The following is a 25,742-nucleotide window of genomic DNA, read 5'->3' on the forward strand; positions in this document are numbered from 1 at the left end:
CTCGGTAAAGTTTAGTTTACCAAACCATTTTTTAACGTAATCGATTGCGTCTGCTAATCCATTGTGCAATGACGGAACCTCATTAACAGCAGAAATTTACCTTAAGTTACTACTGTACAAGGTATCCTTTATCAGTGCAACATTCCTTACATACCTCGGTAAGCGCAGGGAGAAATAGTAATTTTTCTCAAGCTTGTTCTACTCGAATATTTTACTAAAGTTTATTTTGTTTTGATCCTTCTGGAATAAGATGTATCTTTTGAAAGATAGGAACTTTCTGCAGAGGCTTATGTCTTTTTCCCACCATTTTGCGTCTAACTTTTCTGCATCATTAATGCGCTGATAGCATCTTAAGGATTTTACTGATTCCAGAGCCCATTGTTGTTAATTGCTGATAAGTGCTGGGAGTAAACAAAAATACCTTCCCGTAATAACGGAACGATTGGATCCATCTAACAGACTTTATTTAAACGGCAGATAAGCTTTAAGACTTCCTGCTCTGCATCAACTGACGTAAAGAGAAGTTTCAGTGAAGTGACTTTTTTTTCTTTGCATTCAGTCTCTCGAGGCCTGACTCACTATTTTGCGATGAAGAAAATCCCGCATTCATATCAAACGTTTGCTGCATAGCCGATATCGAACATGAGCTGTGTGATTGACTAAGAAATATTAAACTAATTTGTTAGCAAGTGTAGCACTGGGTAACGGTTTATGTTTGTAGTATGTACTTCTTCTTACAGTAAAATTATCATTATTTCATTGTTAGGTCGACGTTTACAGCTTTGGAGTCCTCCTCTGTGAAATGTGCATCCGGGAACTGCCAGATCCAAGAAAACGTGAAGAACAAATCGTACTTGTACCAAACCGCGTGTTTCGAGGCCTGGTAAGGAGGTGCCTCGAGGCAGGTTCCGCCCAAAGACCAAATATGGCACAGATTATTGAAGAACTGAGGCAGTTTGACCGAACTTCATAATTACGTGTTAAATAACCTGCAAGCTTGCAAGCTTCTTTAAGATTCTAATTCAGTTTTTGTCACGTTTACCAGCTGCAATAATAATGTTTATGTGTTCAGTTAAACCGGAATTTTCTGGCAGATAACAGATATAATGATGGCAGTGCTAGAAAAACTGATACATTAAGTAAAGAAGAACAATAATGTTTTGAACGATGATGTGACGTTTTTAAAGATTTCATGACATCATTCTCAAATTTAAAAAAAGAAAAGCATTTTTTGTGTTAATCATAGGAAATTCGAAATTCTACTTACCACTTTAATTCTTTATCAAAGCTTAAATTTCTTCATACATGTGTATCAAAACTAGGCGTTGAAAATTAAAAATCTAGTCAGAAATAATTCAAAATAGGAAGGACAGTAGACAAATATTAAAAACATTATTAAGTCCAACACAATTAAGAGTATTTGGTACCCTGTCACTAGAGACTTGAACTTAGAGTGATTTTACTTAACCCATGAAATAGGTAGTATGATACTATGCACTATTATGCACTAATTTCATTTTTTTTTTTGTCTACTTGTAGCTATTTGGTACTAGTTGTTATTCTCTGTTTCACGGGTCAAGTAAAATCACTCTTAGCTAAATGTATTTAAACTGGCAAGATTTGAGGTGAAAGAAATAGTTATGTTTTAAGTCTTCACAGGACTAACTAAATTAATCGAGCTGCAAAGCGACTTAAAGCTTCACTCGTTTTAGTGGATCTTTTAGTTTCACAGAAAAGATTTGAAATGAACCTTCAACTGGACTTAAATGAAGGAATTAAAGTTCTCTTATGGACCATTTTGTAACAACTATAACTGGTGATTAAAAATGATCATAGGTTCTAGGATTGTCTATTAAATCCCCTTAAAAGTCACTTTTAATTAATTTTAAATTCCACTTTAAAGTTTGGTAGTTGCCCTAGCTGGTGAAGAAATAAAGGTGTTTCTTCAGTCAGTGATGACATAGGTATACTCGGAAAAAGGAAATCCGAGTTCTTCCAACAGGGGTCGAACCTATGAGCTTCCGGCTACTCGTTCAGATGCTGTACCACTGTGTTACAAGAGAATCGTGCGAGCTAGGCCATCTAACTTAGTTGAATGTAAGGTATGCAAATGATACATCAGTATACGTGCAAAGCAAAAAGTTAAGAATGAATAACGAATTCTAAGAAGGAACAGTTTTGGTACATAGTGTGTAGCACGTAGTCACAATGCAAAACGATGGAAAATTTGTAAATACCTCATATACCATAAGATTTGACGTCATGCTCACAAGAAACAGAGGTTTCCCTGACGTGACCAATTACATGAAGTATATAGAGAAAACGCGTAACACTCTTGGTGTAACAATCAAATACGTAACAATGTAATGCGCTAACACTCCTAGCCGGTAAACGTTATTAATATATTGTCGTGACTCCGTCGTTTACCTCATTTGGAATTCGGAATATGTTGGAGACCAAAAATTCGAGAACGGCAAGGTGACGAGAAAGCAAATCTTCGTTAAAGGGACTATGTCAGCTGGGGCACATGTGCAGTAGAGTCCAGCTGAGACTAATTTCCATACAACTTGTAGCGGGATTTTTGTTTTTCCGCCATTACTAGAGCTTTCAAAATTATCGCAAAAAACAGCGTCTGTAATATAATTACTAAGGAACATTTGTAAATAGAACATTCAGCTAACTAAGATGAACGCGATTCAAACAGACGAAAACAGCTTCCTAAACTCTCTGACGGTATTTGAAAAAGTTGGGCAAACTATTTGAAAGTGCTTCTCATTAACGCACGCGTGCGCCTTGCACATGAGTTGCCATAGTCCCTTTGAAAAGCGCGTTGAAAGCTGAAGGTGAATAATTCGCTTTTAAACTTTTGTGGTACATTTTTTAAAAGTTACTTTCACCATGCCTTTCGAAATAGGTGTCGAATGAAAGGCTTTCAAATTTAAGAGCGATGTACTCAGCGAAGACAAGAAGGCCACGCGCTGTAATGTCGAGAGTTATGATTCTGGTTTTTGGAACGAATAAAAGCATCGTAACTCCCGTTTGGGGGGGGGGGGGGGGGGGGGAGAGAAAAGCCCTTTGGTGGAAAGATTCTGTCCCGTTTGGGTATTTTAGAGCACGTTAGTAAACTGCAATTGGGAATGTATTTCGGAGAGCTTGAGTGCTTGCCATTTACGCAAACCACCCGGATGGAAATTTTCGGCATAAATACGAAATGCGTTAGCTTGTCTTAACAGAAGATGGATAATATGAAAATGTATGAGCATCAGCTGTATATCTCAAAAGGAGTAATAAAAATGTATCACTTTGACCAGAAGCCCATAATTTCAGAAGTACTCCAATTGGAATGATGCGTACCATTTGATTTTCCAACTGGAATTTCCTGGTTTTCCATATAAATGGTAAGCACCCCTGGAAACGCCGCAGGCACTGAGGTGAAAACACCTCTCATTGACCAAACGTCTGCGATATCTGTGGTAATATATATATTTAGCCAAGCCTAAAAGCGGAGCTCCACAATAGAAGTCTGCTTATTGTATGAACGTAATAACCTTATGAGTTCCTCATCAATTCTGCAGCTATATAGTACATTTTTAATGCATATGCAGCTAACTGCTCATCAACAATAACAATGTAAAACAGAGGGCAAAATTACTGAATGCTGATTTGTTGTAACAGAGGGCAGTTTTTCGTAATTTTCCTTTCACAGAGGGCAAAATTACTTACTCCTGATTGGTCGAGCGGCGAAAATACTCGCTCCTGATTGGCTGAGCACGACAGTTTTACATTTTGTTGGTTCCTGCATTGTGTGTCCAAAAAAGCAAGTTCTTTGAGGTTCTTTCGAAGTTCGACTCTTTAAGCCGGGTTCTTTGTACCAAAAATACATGGAAATCAAGTGCTGCAGCTAGGAGGGAAATTCCTAAAGGTTAATTTTGGTGTCTCTCACAAGAAACAGCACAAGATTATTTGTGTCAAAAGCTAAAGACTTGGATCGGATTGCTTTTATTTTGTTTGGTTAAGAAACTGAAATCAGTCATGGCGTCCAAGTGCTTTCAACGAACGATAACCGAGCATGAAAGTGTCCTTTTGATGGGAGGAAGGAGCAGGAAGAAATTACTCCGCAAGTTCCTTCTTTGGATCCATCGTTTGCTATTTTAGTATCGATCTATGTTCGTGTGATTTCCAAGCGGTAGGAAGCTTCTCAGCGCAGGTGAACAATTAATTGATGCCTAACATTTGATTTATCGTTGTTAGTTTGCTCCTGAATTAAACTTGTATTCTCTCTTAATTACATGTGTTGAATGGGAACTGTTCTCGTCGGTTTTGTTTGTTTTGTACGCTACGAAAAAATTAAATAATTTGTTCATTGGTTTGCTTGCGCCTTCGATGAGTGTTTTACTGACTGTTTTACGAAGTTCCTTGATAGCTTTAGCAACATTTTGCCCTCTGTGTTATAAAAGCGGAATTTAAATGGCTCAAAATGATATTTTCTGTTTTTATTATTGTTTTTAGTTTTTAAGATGATCGAGGCAAAACGGTTTGTGAACAGCCAACGCGCGCTACCGGCAGTCTCACTGTCTAGTAAATTTTGCTTATCAAGAAGGCCGTACGCTATAAACCTCAGAGAAAATGGATACACTAACCAAAAAACACACTTCAAATATATCTTTGAGTAATAAATGAAAAAAGCACTGTGATAATTCATAGCAATAAGTACAGAAATAAACTAAACAAGATCTTTGAAAAATTCACAAAAAACAAACGAATGAATGTTTTGCGTAAACTTTGTTTTGATGAAAATGGAATCACACTTTCATTTTACATTCGCTTTTAACGTTCTTTGAAAAGACTTTCAGTGAAAATTACTCACACATCTTAATCTTTGCGGTTATATCCTACTGTTTTAAGTATTTTTGTTTGTTCTCTGTCAAGATTGTCAGAAATATATGCGAGAAAAACTTGTCAGTAGTTTATGCCAACGATACAATGTTGGGAGACGTTTGTTTGACTGACTATTTTAGCTCGGAATCAATTTTTTATAAATGAAGCAAAATGGAATGAGATTAGAAAATAAAACTCCAAGGGAAATAACGAACATGGACCGAAAAATGAGCTCAAAAGGCTGATCTGAGGTTAAACAAGTTGAAGTGTCAACACTACAAGAAAAAAATATCTTGCAAAAACAGCAAAGTTTTGTCAACAAAATCACATGAATATACTCGCCTCTTTGGAGAATAACCAGTCCTTTTATTCGATTGCTGATTTTTTCGTTCGTTTACAACGTTGAGTTTCACTTCAAGAGGAAAAATCCATCGAATCTTAATTTCATTTCATCGCGCCGGATTAGACACTGATTAGAGTAAAATAATTTATCTTCAAGATTCGGCCGCTGTTTATGAAGTGCCGCCTCTAAAAGCTGCTAAAAGAATCGAAGCGAAACGTTTCACTTCAAGAGGAAAAATCCAACGTTTCGTGGCGCCGGATCGGAGTAAAATGATTTCTCTTCCAGATTCTGATGATGTGCCAGTCGATTTGTTTCTCCCGCCGCTAGTTGCCTTGCTCTTTCTCCTGCTGTTGGTCACATATAAAAATTGACTTTGTATCTTGTCGTCTTCAAAATTATTTTATTTGTTTTGTTTTTTTTCTCAAACGCAGTTGGCGATGCAACTTCCCGCCAAACAAACGCGGCCGGCAGCGCAGTTGGCCATGCATTTTCCCGCCGAAAAACAACCCGGGTTACAGCACATACGCTCATTTATGTAAGCCAATGCGAAATGAGACACTCAAACCCTGTGCCGCAACACGGGGTTTTCTCGGCACCCTTTCCTGTTCTTTCTCTCTTTGTTCGTCAATCATGTTTCGCCTGTTTGCTACCGCTCTCAATCGTTCTCTTTGACGTGGAACTTCGCTTCTTCGTCGCCTGTTTTCTCGATCTCTTTCTATCTCCCTTTCTTTGCTTTACATGTTTGTAGACTTATTCATAAATTGAGTTTGTGTTTTGTCGTACACGTCGTCTTTAAAATTTTTTTTTTCTCAAACGCAGTTGGCGATGCAATTTCCTGCCAAACAAACGTGGCCGGCAGCGCAGTTGGCCATGCATTTTCCCGCCGAAAAAAACCTGATTTGCAGCACAAGGTTTGAGTGTCTCATTTCACATTGCTTACATGGAGGAGCGTACGTACGTACGTACGTTGTACGGTCGGTCGGACGGAAGTGACGTCATAACCAAACCAAAATTTCTCGCAGTGATGGGTTTACCAAAATCTCTTAGCTATGGGGCTCCGCTCGCACGCGCCTTGCGGCGCGCGCAGAAGCTCCGCTATTATCCAACTATCTTTCCCAAACTACACGTTAATCTTGCGAGGGAAATTTTTTTGTTTGAGCATGTAGTTCCTCTGACAATATGTTTTCTAAGGTTCATTGTTACTGTCTAATAGAAACGTTTTTGTTGTACGTTCCTTGTTTGTAACTGCCTTTGCCTCAGCACATATATTTCCAGTGTATGATTGCTGCAAATCACGCAGGGTAAAAGGCAGTCCATTCCGCAGCAAAAAATCCTTTTGTGCCCCCACCTCAATCCAATTATATACAAGTATTATATAGACGTCTTAAAATATAACTATGAAAATAGATTTTTAACCGCAAACTAGCCTGTGGAACTACGAAAAGACCATGCTCATCAAAAAAGTTGCTATGTTCAGAAACCTTTTAATCTCCTCATTTGATGCTACAACACGAAAGAGGGCTTTCCACCCAGCCCCAGCCTCGCGAGGTTTTGCGAGTCACGTATTTCTAGTTTACAGATATATTTATTTCGCCCACCAGAAAAAAGTGACCTTTATGTTGTCTATTGTGATTCAGAAATGATAGAAAATCATTGTCCTTTACGGCTTACATGTATAAACCGTTCGCAACCTTAACCACGGTGAATAGCGATTTGAGTTTGGCTCGTAACAAAAATTAACCGCTTGAACTGTAAAAAGTTCACACAAACTAAGAAGTTAAAATGAAAAATAATGTTCAAAATTAGCATTATCTTCGCACCAGTAATGATTTTTGGCGAAACGTTGGCCCACTATTTTTTAAGAGCACTCAGTGTTGATTTTACGCTTTTGAATGCGTGACAAGGAACTGCGTAATTTGACCGTTGGGTGACTTTTGTTTGGCGCTCTAAAATTTTATATTTAACGTAGCCCAAAAATTTTATTGCAGTTATTTGAAGATGAAACCTTGCTCATTCGCTCGATGTACTTGATATAAAACCACACCATGTACCAAGGAGCGATTTTACCCTCTCAATGTTGCCATGTTTTTGCTCCGCCAAAATCGGCGAAATATGGAAAAAAATTAAAAATCCAAAAAATATTTAGTTCGCGATGGAATTGAACAAGTAACACTTCAGACTGTTCCTAAATATGCATTCTTTTGATAAGATGTTTAATGATCGGATTCACTGTTATGTTTATTTTTAGGCGACTTTCAAGTGGCGTATGGTGTGGACGCCGTGAAAACCGATGTGGGAGCGGCCAAACCGACTTTGTCGCCGTTCGCCTAAAATAAAAATCTAATCGAACTCGAAGTATTTTTTCTAGTAATACTTCATCTAGACCTATGTCCTGGCAAAGTTTGGGAATTTTCGATTTTTTTCATTTTGCACACCTCCAGGCGAAATTTCTGGACTGCCGCTCTTAATCATTAATTGCTTGTATCGTGCAATGAGCTTTCTGTAGTTGTTGTAATGCCTGGCCCGGTTATTAGTTTTTGTCACAAGGTGTTGTGTTTCTTGCCACGGCTATTTGGTTTTTTGGTTCTCTTGTTATCGTTGTAGCGTGTTATGGAGCTTTGCAACGTCTCACAGTAACAAAAGGCTTCAATCAGTGTACGTACGTAAATCACGACTGTGTTTATGCAGATGCTTCGCTCCACTGATATAGTGCGTTCGAATTGTGGGAGTTCAGTGGTTTTCTACCTTTGTTTACAGCAGTGCATCGGCTGTGTTTTAAATTTACCATTAAATGAGAGGCAATGTTTGGTTCAAGCTAAACAAGGTGTTTATGCCATAAAAAGCATGACATTGAAGACAAAGAGCATCAGTGTGTGTTTTTTTTTTCTTAAAAGGTCTTAGAGGCAGCTTTCCGTGTAGGGGTGAAAACAAAACGTCCAATTAGAAACCCTGTCCGTTTACGGAAGATCCCTGTGAGGGGTGTGCGGAGTTTGGCCCCCCAGACAAAAAATCCTAGTTAGCCCTGCTAGTGCACCAATCACTCTGGCAAAATTTTCCACACATTTCTAGCCTAAAAACTAAACCAAACAGTATTTTGAAGTTGCGACGAAAGGATTTGTTGTGTCAGCCAGGCCGAGCTGAACAGACTGGAAAAGCTTTTCAACGATTTCTCGATCGGGTGAGTGTTTCTTTGTTTACTACGTAAGCAATTTCTCTTTCCCCGGTGTTTTGACAAACACTGAGCGCGATTTTAGTGAGTTTTAGTTCCACTGATTTTCTCTCTATATATCTCATTGAAGAGAAAATCAATGGAACTAAAACTTACTAAAATCGCCCTCAATCGCTCCAAGAACCACGAAGGAGAAAGGACAACAGACAGGGGAGTTCAGGTAGGGATATTTTTATTGAAAATTTGTTTGTTTTTTTAAATTGAAGCAGGAATCGTTTTCAGTTTCCCGTACAAATCCTTATAATTTCGCTGTTACGCAATGCTCGCCGTGACGCTCAAATTCCAACACTCACGCAAAGGTCACGGCCTATATCTCTCATTGAACTTGGGGTACCTGTGATTTGTTGTAACCATTTACCCAGGCGGCGCCTTTTAGAGATTTTTCTGCATCCACAAAATTAACCATGTTAAGGCAACCTTTGGCGATTGGGTCAGCTCCATACAGAAGACTGAAAAGGTGAGTAAGTTTTAACCTTCTTTGCAAAATCAGCGGTCAGGTTTTATACGGAACAGATGTAAACAAGTTTTGGATCATGGAAGTGCTAATGACTTAACAATTGCAATTCTTCCCAAGATGGTTAAATGTCGACCGGACCACACGTTTAATACCTTTGCGATCTGGATACGCCAGTGATTTGGTATTTAACTATTTAACCGGGTTATACAAGAAGTTGCCACGTGCAAAAGCACACGCAATTCTCAAATTATCTACCTTGGCTAGCTCTTCATTCTCGTAAAAAAAAACTGACCCACGAAGCAGCTCGCTGCGGTCAGAGTCAGAGTCAAAGTCAGACTGACTTCAACACCTTCAAAACCATGTTAAAGACTTATCATTTCAGAGAGACGATCAGTAGTATGTTGGTGTTACGGAGCACGAATACATGCTAATTAGGATATGCTAATTTATTAGAAATACGTGACTCGCAAAACCTCGCGAGGCTGGGGCTGGGTGGAAAGCCCTCTTTCGTGTTGTAGCATCAAATGAGGAGATTAAAAGGTTTCTGAACATAGCAACTTTTTTGATGAGCATGGTCTTTTCGTAGTTCCACAGGCTAGTTTGCGGTTAAAAATCTATTTCTGACGCGATAAAAATGTACAACGGGCGTGCAGCGCTGTCGTGTTCGATGAATTTATTTCCCACGGAAAATTATTTTACCGCGGCCACAAAACGTGTAATTTCTTCAATGCAATCCTTCACAAAAAAGATCTCTAAAAGAAAGGGAAAAGATTCTGGAGAGATAGTTCTGTATCCAGTGAATATTGATGAAAATTGCAGTTGAAATTTGCGGACACCTTCAACTAAATATATATACAAACATACATACATATAGATATATTTTTCGCTCGAATTCGCGCGGCTTAGCTCCACTCGGGCCGGCTCGGCCCGACAAATTTATTAACCTCGCTTCGCGAGGAATAATATGCTTACTAAGGAAGTAAGGAATAAAGAAGTAAAGTTCTTTGGTTCATGGGTAGGGTTGATAGGGTTTGTGGTTTTAATGGTTTCATGGTTTCTATGGCTTCGTAGTTTCAGGGGTTTTGTGGTTTCACTGGTTTCACGGGTTTCGTGGTTTAAATAGTTTCATGGTTTCACGGGATTCATGGTTTCACGGGTTTCGTGGTTTCATGGGTTTCGTGGTTTCAATGGTTTCATGGTTTCACGGGTTTCACAGGTTTCACGGGTTTCGTGGTTTCACGGGTTTCATGGTTTCAATGGTTTCATGGTTTCATGGTTTCACGGGTTTCGTGGTTTCAATGGTTTCATGGTTTCAATGGTTTCATGGTTTCATGGTTTCACGGGTTTCGTGGTTTCACGAGTTTCATGGTTTCACAGGTTTTCGTGGTTTCACGGGTTTCATGGTTTCACGGGTTTCGTGGTTTCACGGGTTTCATGATTTCATGGTTTCAAGGGTTTCGTGGTTTCACGGAATTCATGGTTTCACAGGTTTCGTGGTTTCACGGGTTTCATGGTTTCACGGGTTTTCGTGGTTTCAGAGGTTTCATGGTTTCACGGTTTCGTGGTTTCACGTGTTTCATGGTTTCACGGGTTTCGTGGCTTCACGGGCTTCATAGTTTCACGGGTTTCATGGTTTCAATAGTTTCATGCGTTTCGTGGTTTCAATGGTTTCACGGGTTGCGTGGTTTCACGAGTTTCATGGTTTCATGGGTTTCGTGGTTTCACGGGTTTCGTGGTTTCATGGGTTTCATGGTTTCACGGGTTTCGTGGTTTCATGGGTTTCGTGGTTTCATGGGTTTCCTGGTTTCATGGGTTTCGTGGTTTCACGGGTTTCATGGTTTCATGGGTTTCGTGGTTTCATGGGTTTCGTGGTTTCATGGGTTTCGTGGTTTCACGGGTTTCGTGGTACGTTTCATGGGCTTCATGGTTTCATGGGTTTCATGGTTTCACGGGTTTCGTGGTTTCATGTGTTTCATGGTTTCATGTGTTTCATGGTTTCCCGGGTTTAATGGGTTTCGTGGTTTCATGGTTTCATGGGTTTCGTGGTTTCATGGGTTTCGTGGTTTCACGGGTTTCGTGGTTTCATGGGTTTCATCGGTTTCGTGGTTTCATGGGTTTTATGGTTTCACGGGTTTCGTGGTTTCATGGGTTTCGTGTTTTCACGGGTTTCATGGTTTCATGGGTTTCGTGGTTTCACGGGTTTCATGGTTTCACGGGTTTCGTGGTTTCATGGGTTTCATGGTTTCACGGGTTTCATGGTTTCACGGGTTATGTGGTTTCATGGGTTTCATGGTTTCATGGGTTTCATGGGTTTCACGGGTTTCATGGTTTCACGGGTTATGTGGTTTCATGGGTTTCATGGCTTCAGGGGTTTCATGGGTTTCACGGGTTTCATGGTTTCATGGGTTTCGTGGTTTCACGGGTTTCGTGGTTTCACGGGTTTCGTGGTTTCATGGGTTTCGTGGTTTCACGGGTTTCGTGGTTTCACGGGTTTCGTGGTTTCATGGGTTTCGTGGTTTCACGGGTCTCGTGGTTTCACAGGTTTCATGGTTTCATGGGTTTCGTGGTTTCATGGGTTGCGTGTTTTCACAGGTTTTATGGTTTCATGGGTTTCATGGGTTTCACGGGTTTCATGGTTTCACGGGTTATGTGGTTTCATGGGTTTCATGGCTTCAGGGGTTTCATGGGTTTCACGGGTTTCATGGTTTCATGGGTTTCGTGGTTTCACGGGTTTCGTGGTTTCACGGGTTTCGTGGTTTCATGGGTTTCGTGGTTTCACGGGTTTCGTGGTTTCACGGGTTTCGTGGTTTCATGGGTTTCGTGGTTTCACGGGTCTCGTGGTTTCACAGGTTTCATGGTTTCATGGGTTTCGTGGTTTCATGGGTTGCGTGTTTTCACAGGTTTTATGGTTTCATGGGTTTCGTGGTTTCACGGGTTTCGTGGTTTCATGGGTTTCATGGGTTTCATGGTTTCACGGGTTTCATGGTTTCACGAGTTTCGTGGTTTCATGGGTTTCATGGTTTCATGGTTTCACGGGTTTCATGGTTTCACGAGTTTCGTGGTTTCATGGGTTTCGTGGTTTCATGGGTTTCACGGGTTTCATGATTTCATGGGTGTCGTGGTTTCAGGGGTTTCGTGGTTTCATGGGTTTCGTGGTTTCACGGGTTTCGGAGAAGGAATACATGCTAATTAGGATATGCTAATTTATAATATGCTTACTAAGGAAGTAAGGAATAAAGAAGTAAAGTTCTTTGGTTCATGGGTAGGGTTGATAGGGTTTGTGGTTTTAATGGTTTCATGGTTTCTATAGCTTCGTAGTTTCAGGGGTTTTGTGGTTTCACTGGTTTCACGGGTTTCGTGGTTTCAATAGTTTCATGGTTTCATGGGATTCGTGCTTTTCACGGGTTTCGTGGTTTCATGGGTTTCGTGGTTTCAATGGTTTCATGGTTTCACGGGTTTCACAGGTTTCACGGGTTTCGTGGTTTCACGGGTTTCATGGTTTCAATGGTTTCATGGTTTCATGGGTTTAATGGTTTCACGGGTTTCGTGGTTTCAATGGTTTCATGGTTTCATGGTTTCAATGGTTTCATGGTTTCATGGTTTCACGGGTTTCGTGGTTTCACGAGTTTCATGGTTTCACGGGTTTTTGTGGTTTCACGGGTTTCATGGTTTCACGGGTTTCGTGGTTTCACGGGTTTCATGGTTTCATGGTTTCAAGGGTTTCGTGGTTTCACGGCATTCATGGTTTCACAGGTTTCGTGGTTTCACGGGTTTCATGGTTTCACGGGTTTTCGTGGTTTCAGAGGTTTCATGGTTTCACGGGTTTCGTGGTTTCACGTGTTTCATGGTTTCACGAGTTTCGTGGCTTCACGGGTTTCATAGTTTCACGGGTTTCATGGTTTCAATAGTTTCATGCGTTTCGTGGTTTCAATGGTTTCACGGGTTGCGTGGTTTCACGAGTTTCATGGTTTCATGGTTTCAATGGTTTCATGGTTTCATGGTTTCACGGGTTTCGTGGTTTCACGGGTTTCATGGTTTCATGGTTTCAAGAGTTTCGTGGTTTCACGGCATTCATGGTTTCACAGGTTTCGTGGTTTCACGGGTTTCATGGCTTCACGGGTTTTCGTGGTTTCAGAGGTGTCATGGTTTCACGGTTTTCGTGGTTTCACGTGTTTCATGGTTTCACGGGTTTCGTGGCTTCACGGGCTTCATAGTTTCACGGGTTTCATGGTTTCAATAGTTTCATGCGTTTCGTGGTTTCAATGGTTTCACGGGTTGCGTGGTTTCACGAGTTTCATGGTTTCATGGGTTTCGTGGTTTCACGGGTTTCGTGGTTTCATGGGTTTCATGGTTTCACGGGTTTAATGGGTTTGGTGGTTTCATGGTTTCAATTGTTTCGTGGTTTCATGGGTTTCGTGGTTTCACGGGTTTCGTGGTTTCACGGGTTTCGTGGTTTCACGGGTTTCGTGGTTTTATGGGTTTTATGGGTTTCGTGGTTTAATGGGTTTTATGGTTTCACGGGTCTCGTGGTTTCATGAGTTTCGTGTTTTCACGGGTTTCATGGTTTCATGGGTTTCGTGGTTTCACGGGTTTCATGGTTTCACGGGTTTCGTGGTTTCATGGGTTTCATGGTTTCACGGGTTTCATGGCTTCAGGGGTTTCGTGGTTTCATGGGTTTCACGGGTTTCATGGTTTAGTGGGTTTCTTGGTTTCACGGGTTTCGTGGTTTCACGGGTTTCATGGTTTCATGGGTTTCGTGGTTTCATGGGTTGCGTGTTTTCACGGGTTTTATGGTTTCATGGGTTTCGTGATTTCACGGGTTTCATGGTTTCACGGGTTTCGTGGTTTCATGGGTTTCATGGGTTTCATGGTTTCACGGGTTTCGTGGCTTCACGGGTTTCATGGTTTCATGGGTTTACTGGTTTCATGGGTTTGATGGTTTCAGGGGTTTCGTGGTTTCATGAGTTTCATGGTTTCACAGGTTTCGTGGTTGCATGGGTTTCGTGTTTTCACGGGTTTCATGGTTTCATGGGTCTCGTGGTTTCATGGGTTTCGTGTTTTCACGGGTTTCATGGTTTCACGGGTTTCATGGTTTCATGGTTTCATGGGTTTCATGGTTTCATGGGTTTTGTGGTTTCATGGGTTTCACGGGTTTCATGGTTTCATGGGTTTCGTGGTTTCATGGGTTTCGTGGGTTCACGGGTTTCGTGGTTTTCATGGGTTTCGTGGTTTCATGGGTTTCATGGTTTCATGGGTTTCGTGGGTGTCATGGGTTCATTGGTTGCGTGGTTTCATGGGTTTCGTGGTTTCACGGGTTTCATGGTTTCATGGGTTTCGTGGTTTCATGGGTTTCATGGTTTCATGGGTTTCGTGGGTGTCATGGGTTCATTGGTTGCGTGGTTTCATGGGTTTCGTGGTTTCACGGGTTTCATGGTTTCATGGGTTTCATGGTTTCACGGGTTTCGAGGTTTCAAAGGTTTCATGGTTTCAATGGTGTCATGGTTTCACGGGTTTCGTGGTTTCACGAGTTTCATGGTTTCATGGGTTTTCGTGGTTTCACGGGTTTCATGGTTTCATGGTTTCATGGTTTCATTGGTTGCGTGGTTTCATGGGTTTCGTGGTTTCACGGGTTTCATGGTTTCATGGGTTTCTTGGTTTCACGGGTTTCGAGGTTTCAAAGGTTTCATGGTTTCTCGGGTTTCGTGGTTTCACGAGTTTCATGGTTTCATGGTTTTTCGTGGTTTCACGGGTTTCATGGTTTCATGGTTTCACGGGTTTCGTGGTTTCACGGGTTTCATGGTTTGATGGGTTTCGTGTTTTCACGGGTGTCTTGGTACGTTTCATGGGCCTCATGGTTTCATGGTTTCACGGGTTTCGTGGTTTCATGGGTTTCATGGTTTCATGGGTTTCATGGGTTTCGTGGTTTTTATGGTTTCATGGGTTTCGTGGTTTTATGGGTTTGATGGTTTCATGGGTTTCGTGGTTTCATGGGTTTCATGGTTTTACGGGTTTCGTGGTTTCACGGGTTTTGTGGTTTCATGGTTTTATGGGTTTCATGGTTTCACGGGTTTCGTGGTTTCATGGGTTTCGTGTTTTCACGGGTTTCATTGTTTCATGGGTTTCGTGGTTTCACGGATTTCGTGGTTTAATGGGTTTCATTGTTTCATGGGTTTTATGGTTTCACGGGTTTCGTGGTTTCATGGTTTCATGGGTTTCATGGTTTCATGGGTTTAGTGGTTTCATGGGTTTCATGGTTTCATGGTTTCATGGGTTTCGTGGTTTCACGGGTTTCGTGGTTTCATGGGTTTTATGGGTTTCATGGTTTCACGGGTTTCGTGGTTTCATGGGTTTCGTGTTTTCACGGGTTTCATGTTTTCATGGGTTTCGTGGTTTCATGGGTTTCATGGTTTCATGGGTTTCATGGTTTCATGGGTTTCGTGGTTTCATGGTTTTACGGGTTTCTATGTTTCAATGGTTTAATGGTTTCACGGGTTTCATGGTCTCACGGTTTTCGTGGTCTTACGGGTTTCGTGGTTTCACTGGTTTCATGGTTTCATGGTTTCAATGGTTTTATTGGTTTTAAAACCCCATGTAACCACGAAACCCGTGACACCATGTAACCAGTGAAACCATGAAACCCGTGACACCATGAAGCCAGTGAAACCATGAAACCCGTGAAACCATGAAACCTGTGAAACCAATGAAACCAATGAAACCATGAAACCCGTGACACCATGAAACCCGTGAAACTATAAAACCAGTGAAACCATGAAACTCGTGACACGATGAAACCCGTGAAACCATGAAGCCATGGAACCCGTGACACCATGAAACCCGTGAAATCACGAAACCCGTGAAACCATGAAACCCGTGAAACTATGAAACCAGTGAAACCATGAAACCCGTGAAACCATGAAACCGTTGAAACCATGAAACTCGTGAAATCCGTTACACCATGAAACCCGTGAAACCATGAAACTAGTGAAACCACGAAACCCGTGAAACCATGAGACCAGTGAAACCATGAAACCCGTGACACCATGAAACCTGTGAAACCATGAAACCGTTGAAACCATATCATGCATGAAACCCGTGACACCATGAAACCCGTGAAACCATGAAACCCGTGACACCTGAAACCGTGAAACCATGAAACCATGAAACCCGTGAGACCATGAATCCAGTGAAACCACGAAACCCGTGAAACGATGAAACCAGTGAAGCCATGAAACCCGTGACACCATGAAACCGTTGAAACCATATCATGCATGAAACCCGTGAAACCATGAAACCCGTGACACCATGAAACCGTGAAACCATGAAACCCGTGAAACCATGAAACCCGTGAAACCACGAAACCCGTTGAAACCATGAAACCCATGACACCTGAAACCGTGAAACCATGAAACCCGTGAAACCATGAAACCAGTGAAACCACGAAACCCGTGAAACTACGAAACCATAGAAACCATGAAACCATAAAAACCACAAACCCTATCAACATTACCTATGAACCCTAGAACCTAACTTCCTTAGTAAGCATACTATAAATTAGCATATCCTAATTAGCATATATTTGTGCTCCGTAACACCAAGTTGTAACCTATGTTATAGAAGTTTGGTTAGTAGATTTTTCCTTTCTTTATAAGTATTTATAAGATGAATATATTGCAACATTTTTAGGTTTCAAATTTATATACTGAGTCGTTATTTATTTATTATTATTAGATTATTATGCACAATTTTATAACTGTGATGCGCTTTTGATCATATTTAGATGTAAAAAGGCGCAATATAAGCATTACTAAAACATTATTATTATTATTATTATTATTATTATTATTATTATTAGAATAATCCTCAATATGCTACATGTACGTTAAATTGCAGTGCAAATGCCACCCATGCGGCGTCGAATTTTGCAGACATTATCTACATAACTGTTTTTCGCTATTTTACTCGGTATTTCGAGGCACCCGTAACAAGACCTACTTACCATCTTCTGCGTTACCAGCTGTAGATCGTTCCGGGGGTGCCCAGTTTTATTACTGCACATACGTTCTGCACATCTCGAGATACTCGGGTTTCCTATGGGTTGTGACTACTAATACAGGGATATTTTTGTGCGGTTTAAAACTACGCAGAGAAAGCAGAACTTGGCAAGTGCTTTTGGTATCCAAAATAAATTTGGGGGTAACCATGCATTTTTCAGTGATAATTAAGATTCAATTTGGAAAAAAACGCCATACATTGCTTTGTATTTTACTGTTTCTAGAATAACTGTTGCTTAACTATCTCTAAAAAACGCTTGGTTATCCCCAATTTTCTTTTTGGATTTCAATAACCCTTGCTATATAAGATCTGTTTTTCCCGCATAGTCATTTACCGCGCATAAATACTTCTTTATTAATAGGCACCGTCCTTAAGTTTGACCTGGTCGGATTCTGTAGCTGAAAATTTAAGTTGCAGAAATATTTATTGAACGGAACCTCGTTCCCCGAATTTACATTTGCGAAAACGCTATCCGGTGTACTTTTCACGACATATTTCCCCCTTCGAAAACGAAAGGAATTAGTTTTCTTGTGTTGCGAAATTTTGAACTTCAGCAGATTTTCTTAACAACCAACCTCTGCCATCGGCGATTGAATCAACCAACAATTCGTTAAATGTGTTTAAAAGGAGACTGTGATTGTTTTTGATTGTCTATTGTGTACCCTTCTGCTGTTTGTAATTTTCAGACTATGTTAGAGGTATGTCGCAATTGGGACGAAAGCGGTTCTGTTCCTTTCTCCTGCCCCCACTCCCTCCCCGACCTCCCCCAGTTACTTTTTGTTGTTGTTGTTGCTTTTTTTTTTTTTTGGCTGACACTTAATGTGTTTAATTTTGTTATTCTCTCTCTTACCATCAGTGAAATGGTTGTGGCGAAAGCATAACACTAAACAAAACTAAACTAAATCCGGGCCTTCCGAACAGATGCCTACCACGGGGCAGTGGATGTCTACATAGATTTTGTCACGGTCTTTGTCATAGAAATATGAAATCGAGGCAGAGAATAGGCCATTTTACAGTTGTGTGCTAAGTGACCTGGCCTTGAATTCCAAGCGAGGCTGGGGGTGACCTTGTTTTGATACAAACCTCACTAATTTTCATATGTAGATCATACTGTTCTTATGCTAACTACAGTGGAACCCCGGTAACTCGAACTCTGAAGGGGAACTCAATTTTCCAGGTTAATAATTAATAGTTTATTGATTTTCAGCACTTCGGTATACAATACAGTGCAAATTAAACTAATTTCACGAGAAACTAATACATTTTGTAACAACTGTAACGATTATGCATTCTTACGACAATACAATACAATAGTTAGGGGCGGACCATTAGAAATCACGGGAGGGGGGGTTACAATCCCCCCCCCCCAAAAAAAAAAAAATTCCTGCAAGCAGTTCACCATCCAAAAAATAATCCTGCAAGTAAACTGAATCAAAGTACAATATCAAAACACAACGTCAAGTAGTTTTATTGCACATTTCAAGAATGTAACCTGCTCTTCTATCATTTTAACACATTTTACATGTATTGATGTTTTTAGAAGTGACAATGCAACCTGATCTCCTGCTCATTTATGGATTTCAAATGTAGAAGAAATGTAAAACAATTTTACTATAGCACACCTTCAACAATCTTTCCTTTGAGTAGGAAATAGCAAGGGGTGACAGGCCTGCATGACTTATAACAATGGAAAAGTGTAATCTCAGTCTCCATATTTTTGCTCTGACAAGCACTTCATTTAGAGATTTCCCTTTTTTTAAGGGGGCGTTACACCTAAATTTGAATGAAATTTAAAGAGGGTCCAAGAAGGGATAGAAGAAAGAAAATAATTTTTGGAACACTAACAGACAGTTGATACCCACGCAACAGCACCCCAGGTTGCTAATGGACTAACTGATATCCGTCTATTAATTATTAACTGCAAATTCCAATTTTAAAACTTCACATAATTCTTTAATATTTCTTATTTCGCCTAATTTTACCAATCCTTCTAGAAAAACTACTCCTCCCAAATATACCCAAATATCACCCAAAAATTCACAAAATACCCCACAACACAGATTCACAATATGATGGTAGGGTTTTTGGATTCCTTGAAACGCGAACGAGATATTTTCATTAAAGCCATGTCAAGTGGCGGAAAAATGGCGTTCAGGTGTAACTCCCCCTTAAAGGAAATTAGTGGTGACCCTTTGAATATTTCTCGTAGGAAAGGCTGGCTTTGTATTAAGTGCCATTTTCCCATTAAAACATGTTTGAGGTTGGGCACGATGGTTGATATTGTTAATAAAGGCAAAATTTGTCTGGGGTTGTTGTCTTTTTGCTTCTGAATCAATGCCGATTACCTTTCTATAAATTTGACATCTGATATTTTTTTTAATCAGATTATTTGGGTAGCCTCCAACAAGCGAGTCGTAATTTAAACTTTTTAATATTTTTCTCAAATGTTGTTCTTGAGGAGTTTGTTCGTAGGAGTCTTAAAGCTTCGCCTTTAACAAATCCTTTTTTTAATCCTGGTGGGTGGCTAGAGGAAAAATGCGCGTATTGACAAAAGGTTTCAGTCGGCTTGGAATGCGTTTTAATATCCAGTTTGGAATGGTGATGGAATCGATTGCCTTTGTCTGCAACTTTGTCCAGAAATGTAGTCTCAGCATTTGAGATTTCAGCCATAAATTTGATTGTCGGATTATATGAGTTTGCTTGTTCGATGAACCGTTCTATATCGTGTAAATTACAAGCGTCCCACCGCGGAAAGATATCGTCAATGTAACGTTTCCAAACTGTAGGTTTTACGGCGACGCTTTGGCTAACAATTGTCGGCCATAAAAATGTCTGCAAAAGCAACGGCCATTTTTGTGCCCATGGCAGTACCGTGGATTTGGAGGTAGTTCCTTCCATTGAATTGGAAATAATTTTGGTTGAGAATGAGTGTTAGCGTTTCTCTCACTGAGGTATCGGGTGGGAATGGCAGGGTTGTTGCTGTGAAAATTATCGTATGCTTTGTGAACTCTTTGAAGCACGATCCCGGTTTGTCGATTGGACAAGACGTTTTGATCTTCGACCGAGAAAACAACACTGAATAGACGTACTATATTGCCTTGGAACTTCTCACGCTTTTCGCTTTTGAGTTCAACTGTAATTAAAGAATGGTAATGACCAACACGACGAAGCAGAGTTTCCTTGACAAGTGAAGAAAAGACGCCTCGGGTCATGAGGTGCAATACATACATTTAGTAGCTCATTTCTTTCTCGATAATCGCGATACTCGGATTTCGCGAAAATCGAGACTCTAAAGAGAGTGTCACCTTGAGCGGTACTGTATAAACTGTGCGGAGCTTTGTATGCCTTTAATATTAAAAGAAGTTCGGTCGAAAAAAAAATTGTGCAGAGCTTCCACGGCGAAAAAAAAAAATACATGCAGACAGACTGGACTAAAAAAAAATTCATCCACTGAAAAATCCCCCCCCCCCCCCCCCCTCCCGTGATTTCTAATGGTCCGCCCCTTAGACACCGCATCCGGTATGACTCTTATGATCATAGGCGTACGGGCAATTTTTTGCCAGGGAGGGGGGGGGGGGGACGGTGAACCATTTGCCCAAAAAATTTTTTGTAAGTTGCCCAATTTTAAAGAAACAGTAAGCGGGGTTTTCGAGTTATCCGAGTTCGAGTTTACCGAGTAAAAATGACTGAAAAGTTGGGTGAAATCCAAGGGAATTGAGACTCAGTTCGAGTTAGCGGGGGATTTCGAGTTATCCGAGTTCGAGTTACCGGGGTTCAACTTAAGCTAACTTAGCCTGCGAATGCAGCCGACTCTCATCGCTCCCGGCCCCCATCCCCCCGAGGGGCGTTTCGCGTCCCAGCCTCGCTTCCAATTCAAAACCAGGTCACTAAGCACACTTCCGCTCAAAATGGCCGCCGCTCCGCTGAGCATAATTTGACTTGCCCTTGATCTTGTGTATTCTGCATAGTTGTCGTGTTTACAACGTTGTAGCCAAATGAGTTAGCTTTAAAAACAGCATGGAAGAATTTTCCCAAAAGTATATACTCGTCCAGGATTGCGAGGGGTACACTGTAGAGAGAAACATACCGTCAGTGGGTCAATCGACAAAACAATCACCGACGCAAGTACATGTATCACGGGGTGAGTTATTAGAGGCTCTTCCCAGATCTCAACAGCCCCCTCTCGATCATTCAAGAGTAGCTCTTGTTGGAATTTATCATAAGTCCTTACGTCTCGAATGTGGCATGGAATGTATAATTCGACTTACAGAGGAAGACGTTAACTTACTTTTGGCTGTTTCGTCACAACAAGGGAGATATCAGACTTACATGGACAAAGCACTCCTTGATTTTGGGCGAAATATTGGACCAGACAGTGAGGTTTTCGTTACTGTGAAAGACCATTCCAGAAAATTGCCTGGTATTGTGTGGTACAAGGGAGAGTTACCACCATACAATGGGACAATGTTTGGAGTCGAACTGACTGTAAGTATAAGGTTTTACATGTTAAAAAGTTTAATATGTGAATTTGATGTACCACCAAACATGATGTTAACCAAGATGTTAACTTGTCTGACAGCATCCTTTTGTTTATGGATCAATCCCAGTTTTTAACTCGTGAATGCGCGCATGCGCAATGAACGAGTTATAGCGATGGTGGACTTTTCACTTGGTTAGTCGGTTCTGTTGTTAACTTTTGGGTGTGCGCAGTTAATGAGTGTTAAATTCAATAAGTAGAAAAAAAACGCGAAAAGATTTTGTTCACAGCGCATCAGGATATTCTTATTCAATCTGTAGAGAATAATTTGACGATCATTTAGTGCAAGAATGGAGATTTTTCGTTAAATCTGAGCAAAGTTATAAGTTTTTTCAGTTTTTCAGAAAGTCCGGGGTCGTAAACTCAATTAGGGAAAGAAAAAAACAAGGAAATTTTTTTCATGACGCATCAGAATAATCTTACTGAATCTGTAGAGAATAATTTGACAATCATTCTGAGATCTCCGTAAGCCCCGGCGACCGGCGAAAATTGCCGGCTAGTTGTCCTGGGCGCGCTGGCTACTCAGATCCAAATACTTTGTTTTGCATCCAACGGCAACTTTTTCATTTGCGACGCCTACTTTCCCTTGGGTAAATACATTACGAAATAAATAACGTTTTCCTTATAATTAAAGAGCCAAGTGTCCAAAAATGTTTTTAACTGAATAAACTTGAAAGTTTTGTCGAGAATTCCGCCTCACCGTCGCTTGAATCTGCCTGCAGACGTCGATCGAACGTTCAGCAAACGAAACAGGCTCAGATTGCAAGGCAGCGGTTACCGATGTACAACACTCCATATAAGACAACATACTCTGTATACCACAACGTGCAAAATGGCGGAAAAGCGGCAGCGTGGGCTGGCTGAGATGTGGAAGGCACTTACGCGCCTTTATAAATTTCTCTGCCGGCTACTCCATTTTATTCTCCTTTTACTCCAAAATTTAGGGAGAACCCTGATCATTTTAGTGTAAGAATGGGGATTTTTCATTGAATCTGAGCAAATTTATAGGTTTTTTCGTTTTTCTATAAACTGCAGTGTCTTTCAAGAATTTAAAAATAATTAGCATATTAACAAAGGATCACACTGTAAAGTATAGAAATTAAAAATAATTTTAAAATAATTTAGTTTAATAAAAATTGAATTAAAAAATAATTGAATTTAAAAATTCAATTAGTGAAGTGCCGCAAGAACTTTGAATAAACAAGACGCTTTTTAGAGCGTTTAGGTGGCATGTGTTGATGTATGTTTAGCACTAGTGGCCTTATTTATTGTAGGCCTCACCGATTTTTTAACCTATCCTCCCTTCACGATTGAACTAACTGAATAGTTTTAGTCAGAAAGATTGCGTGATATTGCATTGCGCTACTTGAAATTTTGCCACCAAAAAATATTTCCTGCCAGAAAATGTCTTCAGCTAAAAGAGACACTCTTAACTGTAAAGTTCACTGCTAATCATAACTTTTTGCATACATGAAAACTCAACATCTTTCATCATCTTTTTGCTTCTCATACAAAAGTATTACATCAAGTAGATTAGTTTGCTAAAAAAAATTAGTTTGGCTGTCAGTTTTCACGCGAAAGCGGAAAGTGCCATGTCACGCATCAGTGACGTCGTAAACAAAATTATGCAAATTTCTGGTGAAATGAGCATTTTTAGATCTTGTCAGCTTTCATAGAGGTTTCAAAGGGAAAAATGTTTCATTTTCGCAATTTGCATCTGGTAATATGGGAAAGCAAAAGGTGTAGAATTTATTGGAATGCATGTGAACCATGAACGCAACTGAATAACTTTCTTACCGGAGTACAGGATCAAAACCTTTGTGGCGCTTTGTGGTACGTTCATTGAATAATGAAGCATAATACAGATAACTAGCTTTCATTGAAATAATTCTTATTTAGCAAGAGTTAGTCATATTTCAAATTATTTTTACTGGAAGATTGCGTGGACTGAACTCCAAAGGAAAAATTTCACGCTTTTATGTCGGGCATGAAATGTACACATTGTACATTTCCCTGTATTTTTTCCCGCGAACTATTTTTAGTAGCAGCTCACGGCTGGTTCGCTATACAGACAAATGTATGGAAAGTTCAAAACACGACTGGACGCTTTCTGTCACAGCTACAGCCCTCTAATTTTGTTCTTAAAATCCTTTTTCTAGTGTTAAAAGTTTCCAATAAATTCATGAATTTTTCAGAAGTGATGTTTTATGAAAATTATTTGACATCAGATTTCCATACAAACACTGTTATTTCAAGCCTGTTTGCCTACCCGTCAAAATGGCGTCGAAAACCGTGATAAGGCCTATTAATTGTACCACCACTTTTTCCTGAAAACGTTTAATAAGAGTGAATTGTTTTATCTGTAATGTAATTTGGTAGTTCATTTGTTATATCAAGGTGATACAGTAGCTGTAACTCACTGAGCATACATACCTTAACACGTTCAACGTCATGAATGTTGCCAGTGGTGGCGACTAGTTTTCAGAGTTTGGCTGTGCTTTTAATAATTAATTTTTGTTGTAAACTAGACTGCACAGTTGCTTCAGGCAATATTCCTGGTTGAGCAACACTCCCAAATGCAAGTTGATGGCCTGCCTTTTTTCATTCAGTTCTACTGACCATTTGCTCGACATGTAAAATGCAACATAAATCATTTACCTGTGACGTGAAATAATCCAGACAACTAACTTTCTTATTTTTAAAATTTTAGTTTTTTTAGTGGTTCTAAGGAGCCTGAAATGCATTTTTAGACTCTAAATCTTAATTCCATCCTTGACCAAAACAATATTGCAATTCACTGTTGCTCTTTAAACAACAACACATCATACATATATGTATACTACCAATGTCTTGTTTTTATACCGCTGCTCTAGGCAATCGATAGACTTTCTAAAAGCCCTTTCCAATATTATTTTCCCTTGTTACTCTTGTTACTCTTTTGGTTTTGGTTTCCAAAGGAGTTGACTTGTGGCAAGTCTAGGCAATCTAGTTAATTTGAATTTACAGATCTGTGCAGAGTTTGTCACATTATAAGTAATCACCTTCCTTTATACGGCACAGGTACAATGTATAGGCTAACACATAGCCTCTTGTTGATTAAAAAAAAAAACACGGAATAGTGATACACTGAAGAAAATTGACATAGAAAAAGTGCTGAAAAGTATAGATTTATTAGTTTTGTGGGATGTGTGTAACACATACATACATACATGCATGCATGCATGCATGCATGCATGCATGCATGCATGCATGCATACATACATACATACATACATACATACATACATGTGTTTTTTAGGTTTGGCTTGCGATCATGCTAAATTTGGGGATTTCTTCAGCTTTGTGGGTCCCCTCTCCAGTGACAGAAATTCTTCTCGAGGAAGACAAGAACAACTTTATTTAAGTGTCAATATCTTAAGCTTGTAAACAACTTATTAGGGACACTGAAAATAATTTTAATAAAAATGAATTTATACATAGTATTAGTAAATTCATAAGTAAAACTAAAATCTAAAATTTATAATGAGTAAGATTTAAAAACCAAGATTACAAAAGCGGTCAGTATAAAATGCAGACTGAAGACCGGGTATAAAATGCAGACTGCAGACTACAGATGGGGTATAAAATGCAGACTGATATCTAAACCGTCTCTTCGTCAAATACAGGATACATTTTCAATTTTCAACTTACCCTAGTGTCACGCAATCACATTTCCGAGATCATCTCCCATGAAATTGACCTTATTTTTGGCCACTTTCCTAACAGTTTGTTTTCTTTATCTCAATTTGGTAGCTTTCATTTCCTGAGGCCCTTTCTTCACAAAGAAGACTCGAGCTTAATCGCTTTGCATTTATAGTTCATAAACAACTACGCTCATGACGGTTTTCATAATTATTTATATAATGAGGAAAACAGACTTGATTTCCAAGGGGGCAAGCAATTTGACATCGACGGATTTTAACTAGTTTCTTTGAATATTAACGAAGTATGTCAAAGACATATTGTATACCTTCAGTATTCTAGCAACACATGAGCACATATTTTATTTAAAAGAAACATTATTTTACTGCCACCCTGACTGCCACTTACCGATGTCGCCGATATCATGTTGACGCAAAGCGGCGAAAAGGTCAACCATGTGCGAAGTAAAGGTTATGTTTCCGCGTTATTGCTTACGTCATGCAGGCTTTGGGGTTGTTTATTTCAAGGTTGACATTTTTCGAAAAGAATCTAATAATGTCAATTT

General features: G+C 39.9%; 1 protein-coding gene and 1 pseudogene across 3 annotated transcripts in view; both read left to right on the forward strand.

Moving 5' to 3' along the window:
• Positions 1 to 2,327, forward strand: part of LOC146476348 (uncharacterized) — an 83,484-nt pseudogene extending 81,157 nt beyond the window's left edge. Inside the window, exon 9 of the transcript XR_014865689.1 lies at positions 767 to 2,327. The product of XR_014865689.1 is annotated as an uncharacterized LOC146476348 (transcript). The remainder of the gene's footprint in view (positions 1 to 766) is intronic.
• LOC146476342 (putative serine/threonine-protein kinase drkB) overlaps positions 1 to 25,742 on the forward strand; it is a 214,446-nt gene that overhangs the window by 159,484 nt on the left and 29,220 nt on the right. Inside the window, exon 1 of one of the 2 annotated variants that reach the window (XM_085114902.1) lies at positions 20,916 to 21,444. The exons of the other annotated variant lie outside the window; for it this stretch is intronic. Within the exon in view, the coding sequence (XP_084971028.1) occupies positions 20,977 to 21,444 (468 nt within the window). The 5' untranslated portion in view covers positions 20,916 to 20,976. Of the gene's footprint in view, positions 1 to 20,915; positions 21,445 to 25,742 lie in introns of those variants that run through there. 2 annotated transcript variants of the gene reach the window in all.

This window comes from Pavona decussata, unplaced genomic scaffold (assembly GCF_977016875.1).
Source record: "Pavona decussata unplaced genomic scaffold, jaPavDecu1.1 SCAFFOLD_78, whole genome shotgun sequence".
NCBI classification, from domain to species: Eukaryota; Metazoa; Cnidaria; class Anthozoa; order Scleractinia; family Agariciidae; genus Pavona; species Pavona decussata.